The sequence below is a fragment of the Carcharodon carcharias genome, chromosome 15, assembly GCF_017639515.1.
Source record: "Carcharodon carcharias isolate sCarCar2 chromosome 15, sCarCar2.pri, whole genome shotgun sequence".
In the NCBI taxonomy this organism is placed as follows: Eukaryota; Metazoa; Chordata; class Chondrichthyes; order Lamniformes; family Lamnidae; genus Carcharodon; species Carcharodon carcharias.
Genome location: NC_054481.1, coordinates 26,844,665 through 26,865,021, shown reverse-complemented (window position 1 = coordinate 26,865,021; position 20,357 = coordinate 26,844,665). Strand labels below are relative to the sequence as shown.

Sequence of the window (20,357 nt, the reverse complement as noted above, 5' to 3'; positions counted from 1 at the left end):
TACACAGTACTCCTGGTGTGGCCTCACCTGTATAGTTGTAACAAGACTTCCCTATTTTTACACTCCAATCCCCTAGCAATCCAGGCCAAAATTCCATTTGCCTTCTTAATTACTTGCTGCACCTGCATGCTAACTTTTTGTGTTTCACGCACAAGAACACCCAGATCCCTCTGTGCTGCACTTTTTTGGAGTCTCTCTCTCCATTTAAATAATAGGCTGACTTTTGATTCTTCCTCCCAAAGTGCATGACCTCACACTTTCCTACACTAAACTCCATCTGCCAAGTCTTTGCTCACTCACTCAACCTATCTATATCCCCTTGCAGATTCCTTACATCCTCATCACAACATGCCCTCCCACCTATTTTTGTATCATCAGCAAATTTGGATACATTACACTCTGCCCCCTCCTCCAAGTCTTTAATATAGATAGTAAATAATTAAGGCCCTAGGACTGATCTTTATGGCACTCCACTAGTTACATCTTTCCAATCTGAAAAAGATCCATTAATCCCAACACTCTATCTCCTGTGTATTAACCAATCCTCAATCCAAGCTAATACATTACTTCCAATACCATGAGCTCCTATCTTGTGCAATAACCTTTTATGTGGCACCTTATCAAATGCCTTCTGGAAATCCAAATACACTACATCTACCAGTTCCCCTTTATCAACTCTGCTTGTTATATCCTCAAAGAACTCTAGCAAATTTGTCAAACATGATTTCCCTTTCACAAAACCACGTTGACTCTGTTTGATTGCATTAAGCTTTTCTAAATGTCCTGCTATTTATTCCTTAATAATGGACTCTTGCATTTTCCCAACGACAGATGTTAGGCTGACTGGCCTATAGTTTCCTGGTTTTTGGTTCCCTACCTTCTTGAACAGGGGCGTCACATTAGTGGATTTTCAATCTGCTGGGATCCTCCTGGAATCCAGTGAGGTCTGGAATATTTTGACCAATGCCGCCACCATCTCTACAGCCACTTCCTTTACAACTCTTGGATGCAGGCCATCAGGTTCTGGTGACTTGTCTGCCTTTAATCCCATTAGTTTGTCAAATACTTTGTCCCTTGTGATAGAGCCATTACAAGATCTTTCCTCCCATTAGCTCCTTGGTTAAGTGATATCTTTGGGATGTTTATAGTGTCCTCCATCGTGAAGGCTGATGCAAAATATTGGTTTAAATTATCTGCCACTTCCCTGTTACCCGTTATCAATTCTGCAGTCGCGTTCTCCAAGAGTCCCACGCTCACTTTAGCTGCTCTCTTTTTATATACCTATAGGAGCTCTTGCTGTTTATTTTTATATTTCTTGCTGATTTACTTTCATAATCAATTTTCTCCCTCTTTATTAGCTTTTTAGTCATCCGCTGCTGGTTCCTTAAAAAAAAAATTCCCAATCTTCTGGCCTACCACTAGTTTTTGCCATTTTGTATGCCTTAGTTTTTGATGGGATATTCTCCTTGACCACCTTTGTTAACCACGGGTGGTTCATTGTTCTCATCGAGTCCTTCTTTTTGACCGAGATAAATTTTTGCTGAGCGTTATGAAATATCTGATTAAATGTCTGCCATTACTCATCCACTGACCTTCCCCTTAGTCTATTTTCCTAGCCCGCTTTAGACAACTCTTTCTTCATAACTCTGTAATTGCCCTTATATAAGTTGAGAACACTGGTTTGAGACCCGAGTTGCTTGCCCTCAAACTGAATTTGAAATTCTACCATGTTGTGATCGCTACCCCTTAGACAATCCTTAACTACGATATCTCTTTATTAATCCCACCTCATTACACATTACTAGGTCTAAAAAGCCTGTTCCCAGGTAGGTTCTGCAATGTATTGCTCTAAGAAACAATCCCTGATGCACTTTACAAATTCGTCTTCCATGTTACCCCTGCCAGTCTTATTTGTCCAGTCAATATGTGGATTAAAATCATCCATGACAGTTGTAGCACATTTCTTACATGTCTCCATTATTTCCAAATTTATACTTTGTCCTACAGTGAAGCAACTCTTCAGGGGCCTATAAATGACTTACACCCATGACTTCTTTCCCTTGATATTCCTTATTTTCACCCAAACTGATTCCACATCATGATCGATTACACCTATATCATTACTCACCACTGTACTAATGCCTTCCTTTATTAACAAAGCTACCACACCTCCTTTTCCTTTTTGCCTATTTTCCTGGAATGTTGAATACCCGTGAATATTGAGTTCCCAGTCTTGGTCACTCTGCAACCACACCTCTGTTATAGCTATCAAGTCATATTCATTTATTTCTCTTTGTGCTATCAGCTCATCTATCTTGTTACAAATGCTGCGTGCATTAAGATAAAAAACTTTAAGCTTTGACTTTTTACCATTATTACTCATTCTGGTTCTAATTTTTGCTGCACTCTTCTGCTTATATTTTCTACCTCTTCTTGTAATATTTTGATTATCGTTTGCTTCTTCGCTACTCTGCACCTCTGCTCTCGTTTCTTTTTGATTTTTTTAAACTTCCCTTCAATTGAACCTTCACCCCCACTAATTAATTTAAAGTCCTATCTATAACCCTAATTAGACGATTCGCCAGGACACTGGTCCCGGCATGGTTCAAATGAAGCCCGTCCCAACAGAACAGCTCTCTCCTTCCCCAATGCTGGTGCCAGTGCCCCATGAATTGGAACCCATTTCTCCCAGACTAATCTTTGAGCCACGCATTTACCTCTCTAATCTTTCTTACCCTACGCCAATTTGTACGTGGCTCAGGTAGTAATCCAGAAATTATTACCTTTGTGGTTCTGCTTTTTAATTTAGCCCTGAGCTGCTCGTAGTCCCTCTGCAGAACCTCCTTCCTAGTCCTACCTATGTCATTAGTACCTACGTGGACCACGACAACTGGATCCTTCCCTTCCAAGTTCCCCTCAAGCCCAGAAGAGATGTCCTTAACCTCGGCACCAGGTAGGCAACACAGCCTTCGGGACTCTGTCTTTGCTGTAGAGAACAGTATCTATTCCCCTATGTTATCTTCTATTACTACTACATTTCTCTTTTCTCCCCCCACTTGAATGGCACCCTGTTCCATGGTGCTGTGGTCAGTTCAGTCATCCTCTGTGCAGTCTGTGCCCTCGTCCACACTGGGATCAAGAACCTCATACCTACTGGACAAGGGCACTGGCTGAGGCTTCTCCAAAGCTAAATTCTGGATCCCTATAGTTGCCTCACTCGCAGTCACACCCTCCTATCCCTGGACCACTGTCAAAATTTGATGTAATTAATCTAAGGGGTATGACTGTCTCCTGAAACAGTGTCCAGGTAACTCTCCCCCTCCCTGATGTGTCGCAGTGTTCGCAGCTTGGACTTCAGCTCATCAACTCTGAGCCGAAGTTCCTTGAGCAGCCAATGCTTGCTGTCGATGTGGCCACCATGGATGCACTGGCATCCACCAGTGCCCACATACTACAGCTGCAACACATCATCTGTCCAGCCATCTCTATTCTACTTAATTAATTAATTAATTTGGATTTTAAAAGTGAATTTCCTATCTGTACTCTTCAGCTGTAATAAGGTCTCCTGATTTAAACCACGGCCAATCAAAAGAGACACGGAAGAGATACCCACCAATCACCTACCTGTTTTCCTTTGACGTCACACTTTGGCTCTGACAGGGTGGAAACACGTTGAAGGGGCTCTCTGCTGCTGGTTTTTATCTCCTGCTGCTGCTGCCCTTGTCAGGTAGGTCAATTCTCCATGTGCTGGGCCTCCCTCTCTGCCGCTGGTTTTTATCTCCCGCTGTCGCTGCCCTTCTCATGCAGGTCTGTTCTCCGTGTGCTATAACAGTAGTTATATAATAGATTCTTGTAGCACAGAGGAAGACATTCCAATAGCTCTTTAAAAGAATTACCACAGACATGCTGGGTCAAATGGTCTCCACCTGTGCTGTAAGATTCTACAATACCTGGCTCCGTGGCAGCCACTTAGTTCATGATTAAGACATGCTATAAGTAAGCTACATTCACAATGTGCTCTCTTTAAGCCAAGGAACGTTTTTCTCCATGGGTCTAACTACCATGTTCGGATTGGGGATTTTGGACTGGCATGCAGTGACATCATTGCCGAGACTTCTGATCAATGGCCAGCACCAACCACAGTAACCGGTGAGTATTGGAGGTCACAGCCATGTCTACACCAGTGAAAAAATCTTGCTTTCCCCTCCATGTGGAGAACAAACCATAAAGCAAGAGACAGTCTTTCTCCCTGCAGATTAGCATTTACAGCACTTAACTTACAACTTTCTGATGTGTGACAGTTGTTGAAACTTAATTATACAAGTTTTTAAACTGGATTTTTAAATTTTTTTGAAATTTCAGGTAATTTGTCCCAATTTACAGACAGACCTGCGTTTTGTTACAATCTCAGTAGAGACCGGTAACTTTTAAAAGGAAATTCAAACTCCCTGTTATTAACTGAAAGAATTGGGCCACAAGATTTCACAATTTGAACAAAAAACTTTTACTGTATAAGAGTTAAAGAAAGCAATTACTGCTAACTTAAAAATAAAAAGTGCTGGAAAAACTCAGCAAGTCTGGCAACATCTGTGGAGAGAGAAATAGAGTTAACATTTCAAGTCCAATATGACTCTTCTGCAGAACCTGCTAACTTCTTTGGAACTACTAACTTAGTACTGTATTTTGTAAATGCTTATAATTTTAAACTCAAAAATCTCAACAGAACATTCCTCGTTCAACTCTTATTTCTACCCAAGAGTTCTCATATACTTTACAGGATCTTGAAGGATCCTTCACTTCTCTTGGGACCAAACCAAGGTGTTACTACAGGTCCCAGGAATTCACTTTGACACTCCTGTGTTCCTGCTATTTTCTATGGTTTGAGATTTCTTGGGGTCATTGCACTGGCATCTAGCTAAGCAACCCTCCAATTCTCCTTCAACGCCTCATAATTTGTGGACTCCCCAGATCAAGCATGAGTCTCACTCGCAATTCCTGCACAGTGACTTCAATTCAGAAAACATCCTTGGCTTCTGATAACCCTCTGGTATTGGTTCCAGTTGCTTTAATGCCTCCACTGCTGGCAGTCTTCTATCTTCTGACTCCAGCAACTTCCAGGCACTAACTGCATTTCTGTGAGAAATCAGAGCAAACCCCCCAAACTCCAACAGAGTCCCACTGTGTATCACCTGTCTATAGTGACAAGGGACATCTGGGATATCAGATGTAGATATTTAAACTAATTAAATTTACCTTCAAAACAGCCCTTTTATTCTGGGACCCATATGATGAATAATTCATATTTCTAATGGGTACATCTGCAATTTTACCAGATTCACTGGCTCCATTACAAGGCTACCACCTGTTGTTCATTGTTTTCACATGGCTAACTATAACCCCTTTAAGTAACCATGGATCATCCTTTGAATTGTAATTGTCTAAGGGGTGTTTACCAGTTTCTCAAGCCCAGGTTTTTTTCCATTTATCTTACATTTAAAAATTCAATTCTCAAAAGTAAAAGTTATACTCCCAAAATTTATAAATCATAAAGTTAAATATAACAATCCTTTCATGACTTCAGGACATCCCAAAGCTCTTTTTCAGCCATTGAAGTACTTTTGAAGTGTAGTTACAGTTGTAATGTGGGAAACAAGGCAGCCAATTTGCATAACACAAATTCCCACAAACACCAATGTGATAATGATCAGATAATCTGTTTTTGTGATGTTGATTGAGGGATAGATGTTGGCCACGACGCTGGGGAGAACTCCCAGCTCTTGTTTGAATAGAGGCATGGGATCTTTTAGATCTACCTGGGAGGGCAGAAGGAGCCTGGATTTTCTTATCCAAAAGACAGCATATCTGACCATGAAGAACTCCCTCAGTACTGTACTGAGGTGCCAGCCTGGATTCCACTCTCTGGACTAGAATTGAACAATGGAATCAGACATTTTTTTAAGTTTTGATCAGAAACGCTATAAAAGTCCTCAACTATGGTCAGAGGAAATATCTTCGCTGAAAGAACCGTATTCCTTTTTTAAAAACTGTGTGAGAATTTGTATTTATGTAGTATCTTATCACACACATGCTAATGAGTCATTTTTTGAAGTGCAGTTAGTGTTGTTACATAAGCAAACATAGCAGATAATTTGCAGAAAGCAATGTTCCACAAACAACAATTGAATGAATAACTAGACAATGTGTTTTTGGTAATAGTGATTGAGAGAGGAAAGCTGGCCATTATACCAGGAGAATCATAAAATCTTACAACATTTGGCCCATCATCCTGTACCGGCTCTTTTAGAGAGCTATCCAATTAGACCCAATCTTTCCCCATGTACGTTTTTAAGTATATATTCCTTTCCCTTTTGAAACTTACTATTGAATCTATTTCCAACACATTTTGAGGCTGTGCACTCCAGAACACTCTACTCTTCGAATAATTGCTGGGATCTAGGCAGAAGATGACTCAATTTAATGTCACATCTGAAAGCCGGCACTCTGACAGTGTAGTGCTCCCACAGTGCTGCATTCCATTAGTACTGCAGTGCAATGTCAGTCTAAATTTTGTGCTCAAGTCTCTGGAGTGTGTCTTGAACCTATGACCTTCGGGGGCAAGAATGCTACCAACTTAATTACGGGTGAAGGAAGGAAAAATAGGTAAAGCATCTTGTATTTTGAATTATAATTTTTGTTTCATGACCTCACTGTTCTTCAGCTGGGTGCAAATAAAATATCCCTGGGATACCTAGGCTGCTACTGTGCATTTTAATTCATTAGCTAAGCCAAGTACACTTTTGACAATTAAACCATATCAGAAAAATGGAGGGATTGAAGAGAGGAGATGGATGCAGATAGTAATGTATCCAGTTTGTGAAGCTATGTGATGACGACAGTGAGAAACTGACCTTTATTTTAATTGAGTTTTCTTCTTGTACTTTTGTTAAAAGTGTTACTAAATTTTCTAATTTTTTGTTTACTCCCAGATTCAAAGCATACCTCAGGAGTGGGGACTTCTCTGTATGCTTCCCCTGAGCAGCTGAGAGGCTCCTCCTACAATTTTAAGGTATGAGTGTTTTCAAAAAATGTAATCCTCATTTAATTTCCATTTTGTAATTGTGTATTCTCCAGGTCAATTTGTTAACTAATAGATATTTACAGTTCTTAAAAAAGAATGCAGGATGTAATTTAAGGTGATGGAATATTTTTTCAAAAGCATTAAATTAGTGGAAATCTAGAACTCTTTCTCCCCTCCTCCTCAAAATAGCTATTGAAGCTGGGGCCAGTTGAGATTTTGTTAGGTAAGGATATTAAGGGTTACAGAAGCAAGGAAAGTAGATGGAGCATTATCCAGTTGAATCTTAGAACAGACTCAAAAACCTGCAAGGTTTCCTTTGTTAGAGTATCAGGTCTAAATTATTACATTAAGTCTTTGTTTCTCATTGTACTATTTGATTTCCTGTGGTGTTGAGCACAGAGTATCAAGTGTCATCTTCTGTGAAACAGGGTTGAAAGCCATGGAAAAATTGAAGCAAGGTGATCAGACATAATACAATCCACATACAATCTATCCTTATCTTTACATAAAATTTTAATTTTTACATTATTACATCTAAGTAGCAAAATTTACAGGAACTTGAGAAATAGAGTTAGTTGGTTTGTAGGAGAATTTCTGCAGGCAGAGGAACTGTGAGATGTAAAATAACAGCACCACCATTGGCTGAAAAGGGTAGCTACAGCAAGACATTGGCAGGTGCTATTATAAGCATGGAGATACAAATTTATAATGTAATATTTGAAAAAAGTGTAATAAATTTGATAACAGGAAATAGAGGCAGAAAATGGTTTATTCATTAAATGACTACATAATACAACCTGCATAAATATAAGGCAAACGCAAATATAAGGCTCTTGTAAAACTCGGAGAACATTTGAAAGTTATATCTTCTCCACCTCACACTTTGCAACTATGCATCCTGGGCTTCTAACTAATATTTTTGCAATGGTTTACATCATGGATTTTAAAGTTAATCTGTGGTGTTCAAGGATATCAAATCTGCAACCACAATTTGTACTTATATAGCGCCTTAACATATTGAGATATCCCCAAGGTGTATCACAAGAGCGTTAGCAAACAAAATTTGACAATGAGATATGCATAAGGACAGGTCACCAAAATCTTGGTGAAGTGGTAGGTTTTAAGGAGTATCTTAAAGGAGCAGAGAAAGGGAAAGGGCCAGAAAGTTTTAGAGAGGGAATTCCAGAGCTTATGACCCAGGCAACTAAAGGCACAACTGCCAATGCTGGAGCAATGGTAACCAAGGATGCTCAAGAGGCTAGAACTGGAGCATCTGAGGGTTTTAGGGCTGGACATTACAGAGATATAGAGTTTTGAAAACAATAATAAGAATTTTTAAATCCAGGCATTGCTGGACAGGGAGCCAGTCTAGGTCAGTGAGCATAGGAGTGGTGGGTGAACAGGACTTGGTGTGAGTTAGGACAAGGACAGCAGTGTTTTGGATGAGCTTAAGACTTAGTTCTATATTGTACCTTTTTCCTCCTGTTAAAATTGCATATATCTGTTGGTGTATAAAAATATTTTCTGCAATGATAGCCTTGTTTTCTTGATGTTCCTTCTGCAGTTAGCATAATCGATTCCCCATGTTCACCAGATTGATTCCTGGGAGGCAGGATTGTCGTATGAGGAAAGATTGGGCCGACTAGGCCTGTGTTCACTGGAGTTTAGAGGAATGAGAGGAGATCTCATTGAAATGTATAAAACTCTGACAGGGATGGATGTACTGGATGCAGGGATGATATTTCGTCTGGCTGGGGGGTCTAGAACAAGGGGCCACAGTCTCAGGATGTGGGGTAGACCATTTAGGACCTGAGATGAGGAGAAACTTCTTCACTCAGAGGGTGGTGAACCTATGAAATTCTCTACCTCGGAAAGCTGTGGAAGCCAAGTCACCGAATGTATTGAAGAAGGAAATAGATTTCTGGACGCTAAAGGCAGCAAGGAGTATTGGGAGAGGGCAAGAGTATGGCGTTGTTAGAGGATCAGCCATGATCATATTGAATGGTGGATCAGGCTCAAAGGGCCAAATGGCCTACTCCTGTTCCTATTTTCTATGTTTCAGTGACAGGGTCAGTATTTGCAGACTATCTCCCATATAGAAAAGGTTGAAAGCCACTGGCTGTCACCATTGCCAGCCATGCCTTCAATTGCCTGGACCCTAAGCTCTATGGTTGAAACATTCTTGATTAGATTCAAGAGATGGTTGAAGGAAAACGATGAAGGATACTGGCAGAGGATGGATAAATTTAATGGGATTTATTTGCTAATGTGAATTCCAGCAGGGACTGGTTGGGACGAATGGACTGTTTCAATGCTGTAATGTCTATATTTCAATCTCCCCTTTTTTAGTCAGATATGTACAGTGTAGGTATCATCTTACTGGAGCTCTTCCAACCATTCAGAACAGTGATGGAAAGGATAAAGACCCTCACAGCGCTTCGAGAATGCCACATTCCAGGGAACTTTACACACCGGTGGCCAGTGCATGCTAAATATGTTAAGATGTTAACCAGTGAAATCGCTTCCTGCAGACCAAGTGCAGATGAGATGTTGGCCAGTGAACTCTTCCATAATTCACCTGAGGTAGGGTGAAAAGCTTAGTTCTTTAAAGTTAGAGAGTAAGGACAGAAACTCCTCATCCAACAAAAATAAACTCCATGTCAGCATTCTTGCTTTTCTCCATAAGCACCATTGACAAATGAGGGAAGGGGATTTACAAAAATGTGATTTCTAAGAATGCAGTTTTGTCAATCCATGAGTTGATCTAGAGAAATGGGCATTACCTGTTTCTCACTGGAGGAATTTAATTTCGCCTCTTGTATTTAATCAGCCATGGCTTAGTGGGTAGCTCCATCTCTTTGTAGTAAGATTGTGGCGTCAAGCCCCACTCCAGGACAACACTCCCAGTGCAATGTTGAGAGAGTGCTACATTGTCAGAGTTGCTGTTTTTTGGATGAAACTTCAAAATGCTTTCTCAAGTAGATGTAAAATATTCCACAGCCACTATTTGAAGAACAGGAGAGTTTTCCCTAGTGATCTGGTCAATATTTATCCCACAACCAACATCTCAAACACATTATCTGGTCATTTATTTCATTGTGGGATCTTGCTGTGTGCCAATTAGATATTGCATTTTCTGCATTACAGCTGTGACTACACTTAGTATACCTAATTGGCTATAAAGCACTTTGGGGCATCCTGATGTTACAAAAGGCACTATAAAAATGTACATTTTTTGGGAGCAGGGGTGTGTAGGTTAATCTGATTTTTTTAGGTCAACTTTGGCCTTCGGTGAAAATTTAGCTTCACTTCATTGAAAGGAAATATAATTTACATTGAGATTCTGGGGCTGTAGCAGGATTAGTTTTGGATTGTTTAAGCAAAGAGCTGGTACAGAGCTGATGGGCTAGATAACCTGTGCTGTCTTGTCTAATGCTTCATTGATTTTCTTTATCTCTTCCCCAATAACGGCTGATATTTCACGTGTAGGTAACTACATTTCAAGACAATCTCGAACAGAGAGTAGTGACCCAGGAGCAAGAAATTAAGAGCCTAAGACAGAAAGTGATCAATCAAGATGATGAAATCAGAAACCTCAAAGAAAAGATCAAATTACTGTCTGGGGAGGGGGAGCCCAGCTAGAGATTTTCATGGTTTCCTGGAGAAAATTTCTGTCTTTTCCGCCCGAATTAATTTTGAATGTCTCATGTATGAGTGTTTTGTGAATGTACAAGTTTAAATTGATGAGTTGGTTACTTAAGGTGAGAAAGATCAAATATTAAATTGAGTGATATGTTATCCAGGCTTTGCTTTCACGGAAGTGCTGTGGCTCAGCGGATAGCACTCACTTGAGTCAGAAGATTGTAGGTTCAAGCCCCACTCCAGAGGGTATCAGAAGAGATTTTAAATAAAGGCCCATCTGCTCTCTCAGGTAGATGTGAAAGATTCCTTGATGCTAATCAGAGCAGGGATTTCTCCTTAGTGTCCTGGCCATGATCTATCCCTCAGACAACTTAACTAAAAAAAAATCCAGCTTCTTCAAACATTGTTGTTTGAGGGAGCTTGCTGTATTTCCTATATTACAAGTGACAATATTTAAAGTGCTGAGACATCCTGAGGTGCTATATAGATGCAAGTCTTTCTCATTTCTTTATAATTAGCAGGTAGTTGTGTCCTGGACGTTTCCTCTCAACCATACCAAAGACAGTAACTGGTCATTCATCTCATTGCTGTTTGTAGAATCTTACAGTTGGTGTTTTCCATGAATGCATTTCAAATATAAATGCAAGTCTATTTTAAGAATTTGTAGGAAAGCAAAGTTCATGAAGGAAGCTTATGCTTACCTTCAATGGCAAGCCTTGCACACATCTGCTTATTAATTTATTCCTCTAACACTAAAGCTGTTTCTCAAGTTTAGTTTACATACATACAATGAATTTTTAATCAGTGTCTCAGTAAATGCTATCTTGCCTGATGTAAAATATATTAAAACACTTCCCCAGACTGCCCTGCAATTCATATAAACCTTAGCTGTGCAGTCACAGGGTAACAGTAGTGATCAAGCTGTTTGTTTACAATTTAGTGTTCAGTTACTTTACTGGCACAGAATTGTATTGTAGGAATTACTGTTCCTTGATTAACAGTCCACACTATCAGAAATCGATAAAGGAATTGTTCCCCAGCTCAGTAACCTCAACTTCCCCCAAAATGCAAGTTGGTTATATTTTAACCCTCATACTGTTTGAAATGGTATTCGGTTTTATTTGAGATGTAAATTTCTGGGAGGAGCAAAAGTATCTCTGGGGCTTGGGTGTGAATGAAAGAGTGGAATTTGCGGGGGTGGGAGGGAGGTGGGTTGAAGGAAATCAAAAGTTTTGATGTGATTTAATGGATAGTCTCTAAGTAGCCATTTTCCTGAACAATTTCTATTTGCCTGTAGTTGATAGAATGACAAACCACTTGCTCATAAAGTCAGTTCAGTGACTGGCCCATCTAATATTGCTGCTTATGTCAGGCACATGCTTACCTGGTATAGCAGAGGCAGAACAAACTCATTTTTAAATTCAGATTAACTAAAATGCACAACTTTAATCAAAAAAGATGCTTTTCAGTTAAAGAATGCCTTTAAAAAGATTTATTAAATGACTTAAATAGGTATTTCGTGTGCAAACATTGAGATTTAAATGCACAGGTATTAGCGGCAATGGGCTAAAAGTAGTTTCAACCATAAATGATTCAATTCAGCAACTTTAATGCTAGATTAAAACATGCTAGATTCTCACAGGATTTCACCCATCTCTGGACATTGGCTGGGAAACTGGTAATCTCCGCCTGCCTCAAGGCACAGTATAGCACAATATCAGCCAATGTCAGATCAACTCCCACAACCCAGGGGTTCTTGCTGAGAGCAGCATTCAAGGAACGCAGCACAGCTGCCTTTTCCTTGGTGCTGCCCTTCTTCAGCTGGAAGATGGCAACATCCACCCAGTTGTCAATCAGTGTTGAGGTCACTGCATCGTATCCACGGCCAAGTAGTGCAAAAAGGAAACGGGCGACATTTCCCTCACCTTCGATAGAACACATGCTTTGAATGCTGAACTTCATCTGAGGTTTGTGCACTGCCAAAAGAGAAACAAAAGCTGTCACAAGCAGCAAGTCCATCTAAACACAGGCAAGCCTCAAGACTTCTACATTCAGACAGCTAACACTCCCTGCACACGACAGACAGGATCAGTGCTTGACAGCCCTCTGACCCAGATCAATGAACAGCTGCTCCAATATTTGTGTTGCCATGAAGGCCCATTATAATATCCATCATATACTGAAAATCAATAATCATGCTGCTAGAAGAAACTAGTAATGCACCATGAATCAAATACTGGAACATAGGACTTAGGAGCAGGAGTAAGCCATTCAGCTCTTCAAGCCTGCTCTGAAAAAAAAGGGTTATGTCTGGATATGCAGCATTTCCTCTCCCACCCAGGGGCTCAGATTCAAGAATATTTGAAGGGGAAATTCCTTACACGACCACCATCTCCAGGACAATCCCCAGGTTGGTAGAAGACACATTGATCCACTGTGCCCCTGGCCTGGTGGATAGGAGACTTTGATCCACTAGGTCCCAGGCCTGTGGGTGAAGGTACTGTCAAAGCTTAAGCCAGAATCAGCACAATCACCTAGGCTTCTTATACTGCCTCAACTGTTGGAAGATTACCCTCCTGCACCAATTTCAAACCTCTAGCATTATCCCTCCAAATGCTGCTCTGGAATAAACAGTTCATCAGAAGTCATAGCACAATTTACTTTCTTACTTCTTCTGCCATATCTCAAGATTTTACTCAACTCTTTGCTCACTGATCTAGGTTGTCCAGGTCTTTCTGCATTATTCAACATTTGTCCGTATCATTGGCCACTGCACCCACTTTTGTGCAAGATACCAAAGCCAATATTCTGTTCTCAGATGTTTATAAAAGTGGCCTGCTTCAGCATAAAATTGCCCGAGTACAGATTTATAGATTTTATTTCAAATGGCTGAGCACAATCTTATCGTAATGAGCAAACCTGTGCTGATTATTTACTAAAATTAACAAAATTTGTCACCAGTTTAAGTATCTTTACGGGCGTGTGTCTAAATTTTCTATTGTACATAATGAAGAGCTCAATTTGTTTTGCAAAATTTCTAAACTGCAAACTCTAACAATTCAGTTTGTTATCAGGCAAGTTTCAAATACGCCATAGTATTTTTTACTCACCATTCTTCCAGACGAGAGTGAAGCCGAGTTGATATTCTCTCCGCGAACAACAGCGGTTTCCTTCACCCAGACAGTTCCAGAGTTTGGAGGGAACATTTTGCACCGAGGAGTGTACATGGACTGAGGATAGCACCTTGTATTGTTCACACAGTAAACTATGCAGGACTAATAGGGACAGCGGCACCTCAGAAGGGCTAGCATTGATAACAATGTCTCGGAGAACACCAAAACTCTAAAATTAAGCATAATTAAAGACAATTGTGAATACAACAAGATGTACAAGTGGACAAAATAGGAGTAGAAGGAAGCTATTCAACCCCTCAAGTCTGTTTTCAGATCATGGTGGGTCTGTACCTCAATCCATTCCCTTTGATACCTTTACCTAATAAAATCTAGCGATCTGTCTTGAAAATTCAATTGACCCAGCAATTGATTACAAGTGGAAAAATTCCTTTTATTAGATTTCACTGGAGCCAGGATACCATTATATGGACAGAAATGAATAAAGATCTGTTAAGCATGTTCTTTATAGCAACAGATTTAGAGGCTCCAAATGCATAAAAGGATGTCGCTAGGTAGTGATTTTAGAGCCAGTATACTGATACAAAGGCTGCTTTTATCATAATTTGTGTGGAAATGCACGTGTTAACGTGCAGGGTCCAGTGAATGGGCAGGCAGCATTAATATCAGAATCATACAGGGAAAGTTATAATGCAATGTTAAGTAGATATGTTAGGAGCAGCCACATTCTCATTTTTTAAATAAAAATGATCCATGTGTTAAACAGATTAACTGCAGTAAAAGGATTACACTGAATCTTAAAGCAGAAAAAAACTGCTTGCCATATAAACATTTAGCAGAAGTTGAGCATAACTAATATCTGCACCATAGTTGGGGAGGTCAAAGGACTAAATTATAAGAAATTAAGATGTTGCAAATTTCAGTGACTTTTCGCACAAATTACACATTTTACCTTTCAGACAACTACCAAAACATGGAAATTCTATGATAGTAACTATCCCACTTCAATTAAAAGCAAAGAAACAACTGTGGAGCACACAAGTGTTGGTATCTGATCTTGATTCTTGATAAGGGAACAAATCTTTGTGCCCTGAATGGAATCATAATCCATCAGTGATAAGGATCAGAAAAGTGGAAGTTATTGTTGACAATACAAATACTAAAATGGAAATCACAAGCGTTGAGGAAAACAACTTATACTTATTGTATAACATAAAAAGCAGAATAGTAAACTGCAAATGGAGAATATAATAAAGGCATCAACATGCAGTCTTAATGTCAGTCTCAAGAGGGCAGCTTAATTTTTAAATGGCTTCTTCAGAAAGGAAGTCGGTGTTAATGTTCCTGACCCCAAATCAAAAGGACAAAATGAATCAGAACAATCCATTAAGATAGGTGCTGCAACTTAGTAAGCAGCTATACTCTGCTATCATATATAGGGTGCTGTCTCAGCACATTTTACAAGGCAGTGCAAAAGTGTATACCAAGGCCAGAAGGGGTCAGAGGAGAAACGAGTTGGGCAGTGAAAGTGCAGTTGAAGAGAAAGGTATTTAGGTCAATTTTGAAAGCAGGGAGGGTAATGCATTCTAAGTGAACTGAAAAGTGTGCTTCAGACAGCAGGTAGCCAGAGCTCCAGGGAGACTAACAGAAATGTCTGTCTCACTAAGCAAATGGCAGCTTGCATGTTAGCTGTGGCTCAGCTGATAGCACACACCTCTGAATCAAAAGATTGTGGATTTAAGTCCCACTGCAGGATTTGAGCACATCAATCTAGGCTGATGCTCCAGTACAGTAGTGAGGGAGTGCTGCACTGTCAAAGAAGCTGACTTTCAGATGAGATATTAAACCAAGGCCCCATGTGCTTTCACTTGTGGCTGGAAAGATCCCATAGCACAAATTTGAAGAGAAAGGGTGTTTTCCCTGGTGTCCTGGCCAATATTTTTCCCTCCACCAATATCACAAAAACAGATTACCTGGTCACTATCAGAATTATGTTTTCTGTGCGCAAACTGGCTGCCAACATTACGACAGTGGCTACATTCAAAGAAAGTCCTTCAGTGGCTGTAAAGGGCTTTAGGGCATCCAGTGGTTGTGAAGTGTGCTATATAAATGCAATCTTTTTCTCTGTCAAATTCATTCCTAAAGCACTTGCTTAACAAGAGAAGAGCTGAGATTCAAACTTACCTTTCCTAGTACAGAATCTAAATTAGCTGCAGTATGAATTGTCGGTACAAGGCAGGCATGGTTAATTTCCGCAACATCAAGGTCAGCATCTGGTGTAAGGACAGTCTTTGAAAGTCCATCAACAACTGCCTTCAACTCATACAAACGTTTCAGAATTTCTGTTTGTCTCGATTCCAAGTTTTGGAGTGCTGGACATTCATCTGCATCCTGAAAACCAACCAATGGAATAAGTAGTCATTTGTCTCATTGCTGTTTGTGGGACCTTGCTGTGTACAAATTGACTGCTGTGTTTCAACAGTTACTAGGATTCAAAAGTTGAGAGTGAAGTATGTTATATCTTAAACCTGTGAAACGTGCTAAAGAAATCCAAATTCTTTTCTCTATTCATTTGAATGAGAATCGGGGAGATGAAAAAAATAAGCTCATTAAAATTCGCCAAACAGCATTTAAATGTCTGTTAGGGACGCTGGCTGGCTTGGCTACATGATGCAATAATAAAATTAATAACTGTTTATAATGTGCTTTGGCCTTTGACTCCAGAATTCCGTAATAAAAAAATCATAGGGATCATTGAAGGTTAGAGTTAGAAAAGAGAAAAAGTGCAGCACCATTTAGCCAACTGGGCCTGTGCTGGCTCTCTGAAAAGAGCCACCCAATTATATTCGGCTCCGATGTTCTTTCCCCCATAACTCTGGAATCTTTTCCTTTTCAGGAATATATATATGAAATTCCTTTTTGAAAGGTACTATTAAATCTGTTTCCACCACCCTTTCAGGCAGTGCATTCCAAATCACAACAACTCACCGAGTAGAAATAAAATCTGCATTTTTCACCACTCATTCATTTACCAGTTACCTTAAATCAGTGTCCTTTGGTTTCTGACTCTACATCAATTTAAACACTTTCTCATTTATTTGCACCACATGAGTGCCAGGCAATGAGAGAGACTAACCATCTCCCCCTAACATTCAATGACATTACCATTGCTGAATTCCCCAGTAATCAACATCCTGAGGGTTACCATTGACCAGAAACTTAACTGGACCATCCATAAAAATACTGTGCCTACAAGGGCAGGTTAGAGGCTGGGAATTCTGTGGCAAGTAACTCACCTCCTGACTTCCCAAAGCCGGTCCACCATCTACAAGGCACAAGTTCTGAGTGTGATGGAATACTCTCCAGTTGCCTAGATCAGTGTAACACTTGAAGCTTGACACCATCCACAGTCTGCTTAATCAACACCTTAAACATTCACTCCCCCCACCACCGAGATACAGTGGCAGCAGTGTGTACCATAAACAAAATATACCCCAGCAACTCTTCAAGTGTCCTTTTCAGCACCTTTCAAACCCATGACCTCTACCACCTAGAAGGGCAAGGGCAACAGATGCATGGGAACACCACCACCTGCAAGTTCCCCTCCAAGCCACACGCCATCTTGACTTGAACTATATCACCATTCCGTCACTGTTGCTGGGTCAAAATCCTGGCACTCCCAAAAAGCACTGTGGGTGTACCTGCATCACATGGGCTGCAGCATTGAGAAGGCTCACCACCACCTTCTCAAGGGCAATTAGAGATGGGCAACAGATGCTGCCCTAGCCAGTGATATCCACATCCCATGAAAGAATAAAAACTACCAAAACACTTAATTTTGAACATCACTTATTAAATCCCCCCTCAACCATCCCTGTTTCTCTAGCTTTCCCCACAAAAATGAAGTCCCTCATTCCTGATACATACTAGTGAATCTCTTCTGCCATCTTTGCCAAGGCCTCAGCATCCTTTCTGATATGGTGCACAGAATTGATCCAATACTCCTGCTGAGGCCTCACCTGTAATCTATGAAGGTTTATTTAGTATCACAGCCATTGCTTATGGTCTCTGCCTCTACTATAAAGGCCAGGATCCCATATGCATTTAAAAGATAAAAAACACCTTTATCAACTTGTCCTGCCACTAAATTAAATAAAGGGTCAGTAACTACAAATTATATATTTACAGCACAGAAATAGACTGTTCAGCCAACTGGTCTATGCTATTGTTTATGCTCCAAGCGACCCTCGTCCCACTCCTCTTAAACCCAATCCTATCAACAAATCCTTCTATTACTTTCTCCATCACGTGTTTATCCCGCTGTCCCTTAAGTACACTGTTGTTATTCATTCCAACCACTGCCTATGGTAGGGAGTTCCACAACCTTACCACTCTCTTGGTAAAGAAGTTTTTCCTTAATTCTTCATTGTATTCATCGCTGGCTATCTTATATTTATGGATTTTAGCTCCAGTCTACCTCACAAATCTGTCTACCCCATCAAACTCTTTCATAATTTTAAAGGCCTCTCCTATCAAGTTACCCCTCAGCCTTCTCTTTTCTACAGAAAAGAGCCCAACCTGTCAGTCTTTCCTGATAGGTATAACCTCTCAGTTCTGGCACCATTTGTGTCAATGCTTTTGCACTTCCTCCAGTGTCTCTATCTCCTTTTCATAAGAGACCTGAACTGTGCACAGTACTAGAGAATGTAGTTATTATTGAAGATTGTAACAAAATACAAGATATTAATGAACAAAATAGGCATGAAATTTCAATATAAATTACATGTAAGATGCTGTATTTGGTAGTAAGAATAAGGGGGCCACATACACCTTGAAAACTAAATATTTAAATATGTTAGAGGTGCAAACAAGATCTAGGAATTATAGATACACAATTCACTAAAAGTAGTGACACATGTTAATATGTCCATAAAAATAACACAAGGGTTAATTTCTAAAGGGACAGAATTGAAAAGATGAGAGGTTTAGGGGTGAGCTTTTACCCTTTTAAGGAGCAGAAAAAGTGCTCAATTCCACAAGTGGGCTGTAAATTATAAAATCTGCACAAATGCAGTTTTGAAATGCAGACTTCCAAAGATTTTATGGCTATTAACAAAAAGTAGCAGCTCATCAAGATACACCTCCTCTGAGATGAGATGTTAAACTGCTCATCAAGATACATCTCCTCTGAGATGAGATGTTAAACTGAGGGCCCATCTACCCTTTCAGGTGGATGCAAAAAATTCCACAGTACTACTTTGAAAAGAAGGGAAGTTATCCCTGCTGTCCTGACCAATATTTATCCCTCAATCAACAATTTAAAAAATAGATTTGTGGGAGCTTGCTATGTGCAATCTGCCTGCCCACACAAAAGTGACATCCAGAGGATGGAAAAGGCGCTATAGAAATGCGAGTTTCCCTTCCAACAATGGCCCTTAGCAATGTTAAACTTGTAGTTTTGAAGTCATATTTAACTCAAAACATTGAGTTTTTCCAGGTATTTTTGTTTTTGTTTTGGATTTCCAGCATCTGCAGTTTTTTGCTTTTATCTTAGTGTTTAATTGACTGCCACTTCTCTTCAAGGAATGCCTACCTTGAAGAAGTTTTGCTCTTCTCTCCATCAGGATTTTCATATCTCTCTTTTGCCTTGTTCACCTTCATTGCTTTCCATTTCTCTCCTGGTGTTTGATCAGTGGCCCTCTATCCAGCTCTTCTTGTCCCACCACCACCCCCTCCCCTTAAAGCAGCTTATATTTCACCCCTTTTCTATTTTTCCTTAGTTCTGTTGAAGAGTCATGCAGACTTGAAACGTTAACTGTGTTCCTCTCCGCAGATGCTGCCAGACCTGCTGAGTTTTTCCAGGTATTTTTGTTTTTGTTTTGGATTTCCAGCATCCGCAGTTTTTTGCTTTTATCAAAACGTTAACTTCGTTTCTCTCTCCACCGAAGCTGCCAGACCTGAGTATTTCCACTTCAGGCACTTTTTAAAAAAAATTAAACTTGTACAGAACTTTGATTAGGCCTATGCCATGTAGTGGAAATACACTAACATTCTCATCCTGTCACCTTCAATAACAAATAAATGGCAGCGAAACATGAAAGAGGGAACTGTTTGCTAAAGTTGCAACGGTGGAGGGAAGTCAGTGGAGAATGTGCGGCCTGAGGCCCCAGGCGGCCTGTGGGAAGTGCAGGCCTATCCAACACACCACAAACCCCTGACATCTCATACCTGAGCGTCTGCAGCACCTCGATGAATATTTGGCAGCTTGTACATGCAGATAGGCAAATCGATAGCATCTTCACTCAGGTGGTACGGATTTACCTTGTACATCTCCATCACTAACAAGCCTGGCTCAGCCGCACCTCACCAACCTCAAGCTACTAATCAGCGGCTCTGCTGAACCATGGCGCGGTGATCCAGTGCGGCAAACTGCTTTCTGGGAAATGTAGTCCAAACGGGAACATTCCCGGTGCGAACCCTGCACCATCAAACTACAACACCCCTAA

General features: G+C 40.3%; 2 protein-coding genes across 5 annotated transcripts in view; one reads left to right on the top strand and one right to left on the bottom strand.

Annotated features, from left to right (window-relative positions):
- eif2ak1 (eukaryotic translation initiation factor 2-alpha kinase 1) overlaps positions 1-11,008 on the top strand; it is a 35,359-nt gene extending 24,351 nt beyond the window's left edge. For 2 of the 3 annotated variants that reach the window (XM_041206160.1, XM_041206157.1), the window contains 4 exons: positions 4,029-4,149; positions 6,987-7,066; positions 9,428-9,661; positions 10,568-11,008. In XM_041206160.1, the coding sequence (XP_041062094.1) occupies positions 4,029-4,149; positions 6,987-7,066; positions 9,428-9,661; positions 10,568-10,720 (588 nt within the window). In that variant the 3' untranslated portion in view covers positions 10,721-11,008. The remainder of the gene's footprint in view (positions 1-4,028; positions 4,150-6,986; positions 7,067-9,427; positions 9,662-10,567) is intronic. The other variant, XM_041206159.1, reaches the window with a different exon arrangement.
- A 1,189-nt stretch (positions 11,009-12,197) lies between these two features.
- Positions 12,198-20,290, bottom strand: aimp2 (aminoacyl tRNA synthetase complex interacting multifunctional protein 2). Of its 2 annotated transcripts, none has more exons than XM_041206162.1 (4): positions 20,173-20,290; positions 16,036-16,242; positions 13,831-14,062; positions 12,198-12,696 (listed from the first exon to the last, which is right to left on the bottom strand). In XM_041206162.1, exons 1-4 carry the CDS (start codon positions 20,185-20,187, stop codon positions 12,314-12,316), a joined length of 837 nt encoding a protein of 278 aa, XP_041062096.1. In that variant the 5' UTR covers positions 20,188-20,290; the 3' UTR covers positions 12,198-12,313. The 2 variants fall into 2 exon arrangements, with proteins under 2 accessions (XP_041062096.1, XP_041062095.1); XM_041206161.1 differs by having other exon boundaries at positions 20,080-20,277.
- Positions 20,291-20,357: the final 67 nt, after the last annotated feature.

Coding starts and splice junctions, on each gene's coding strand:
- aimp2 (XM_041206161.1), bottom strand. CDS start 20,187: ATGGAGATGTACAAGGTAAATCCGTACCACCTGAGTGAAGATGCTATC. Junction 16,243..20,079: donor GAGGTGCTGCAGACGCTCAG/GTATGAGATGTC, acceptor GTTGGTTTTCAG/GATGCAGATGAATGTCCAGC. Junction 14,063..16,035: donor TAGATTCTGTACTAGGAAAG/GTAAGTTTGAAT, acceptor GCTTAATTTTAG/AGTTTTGGTGTTCTCCGAGA.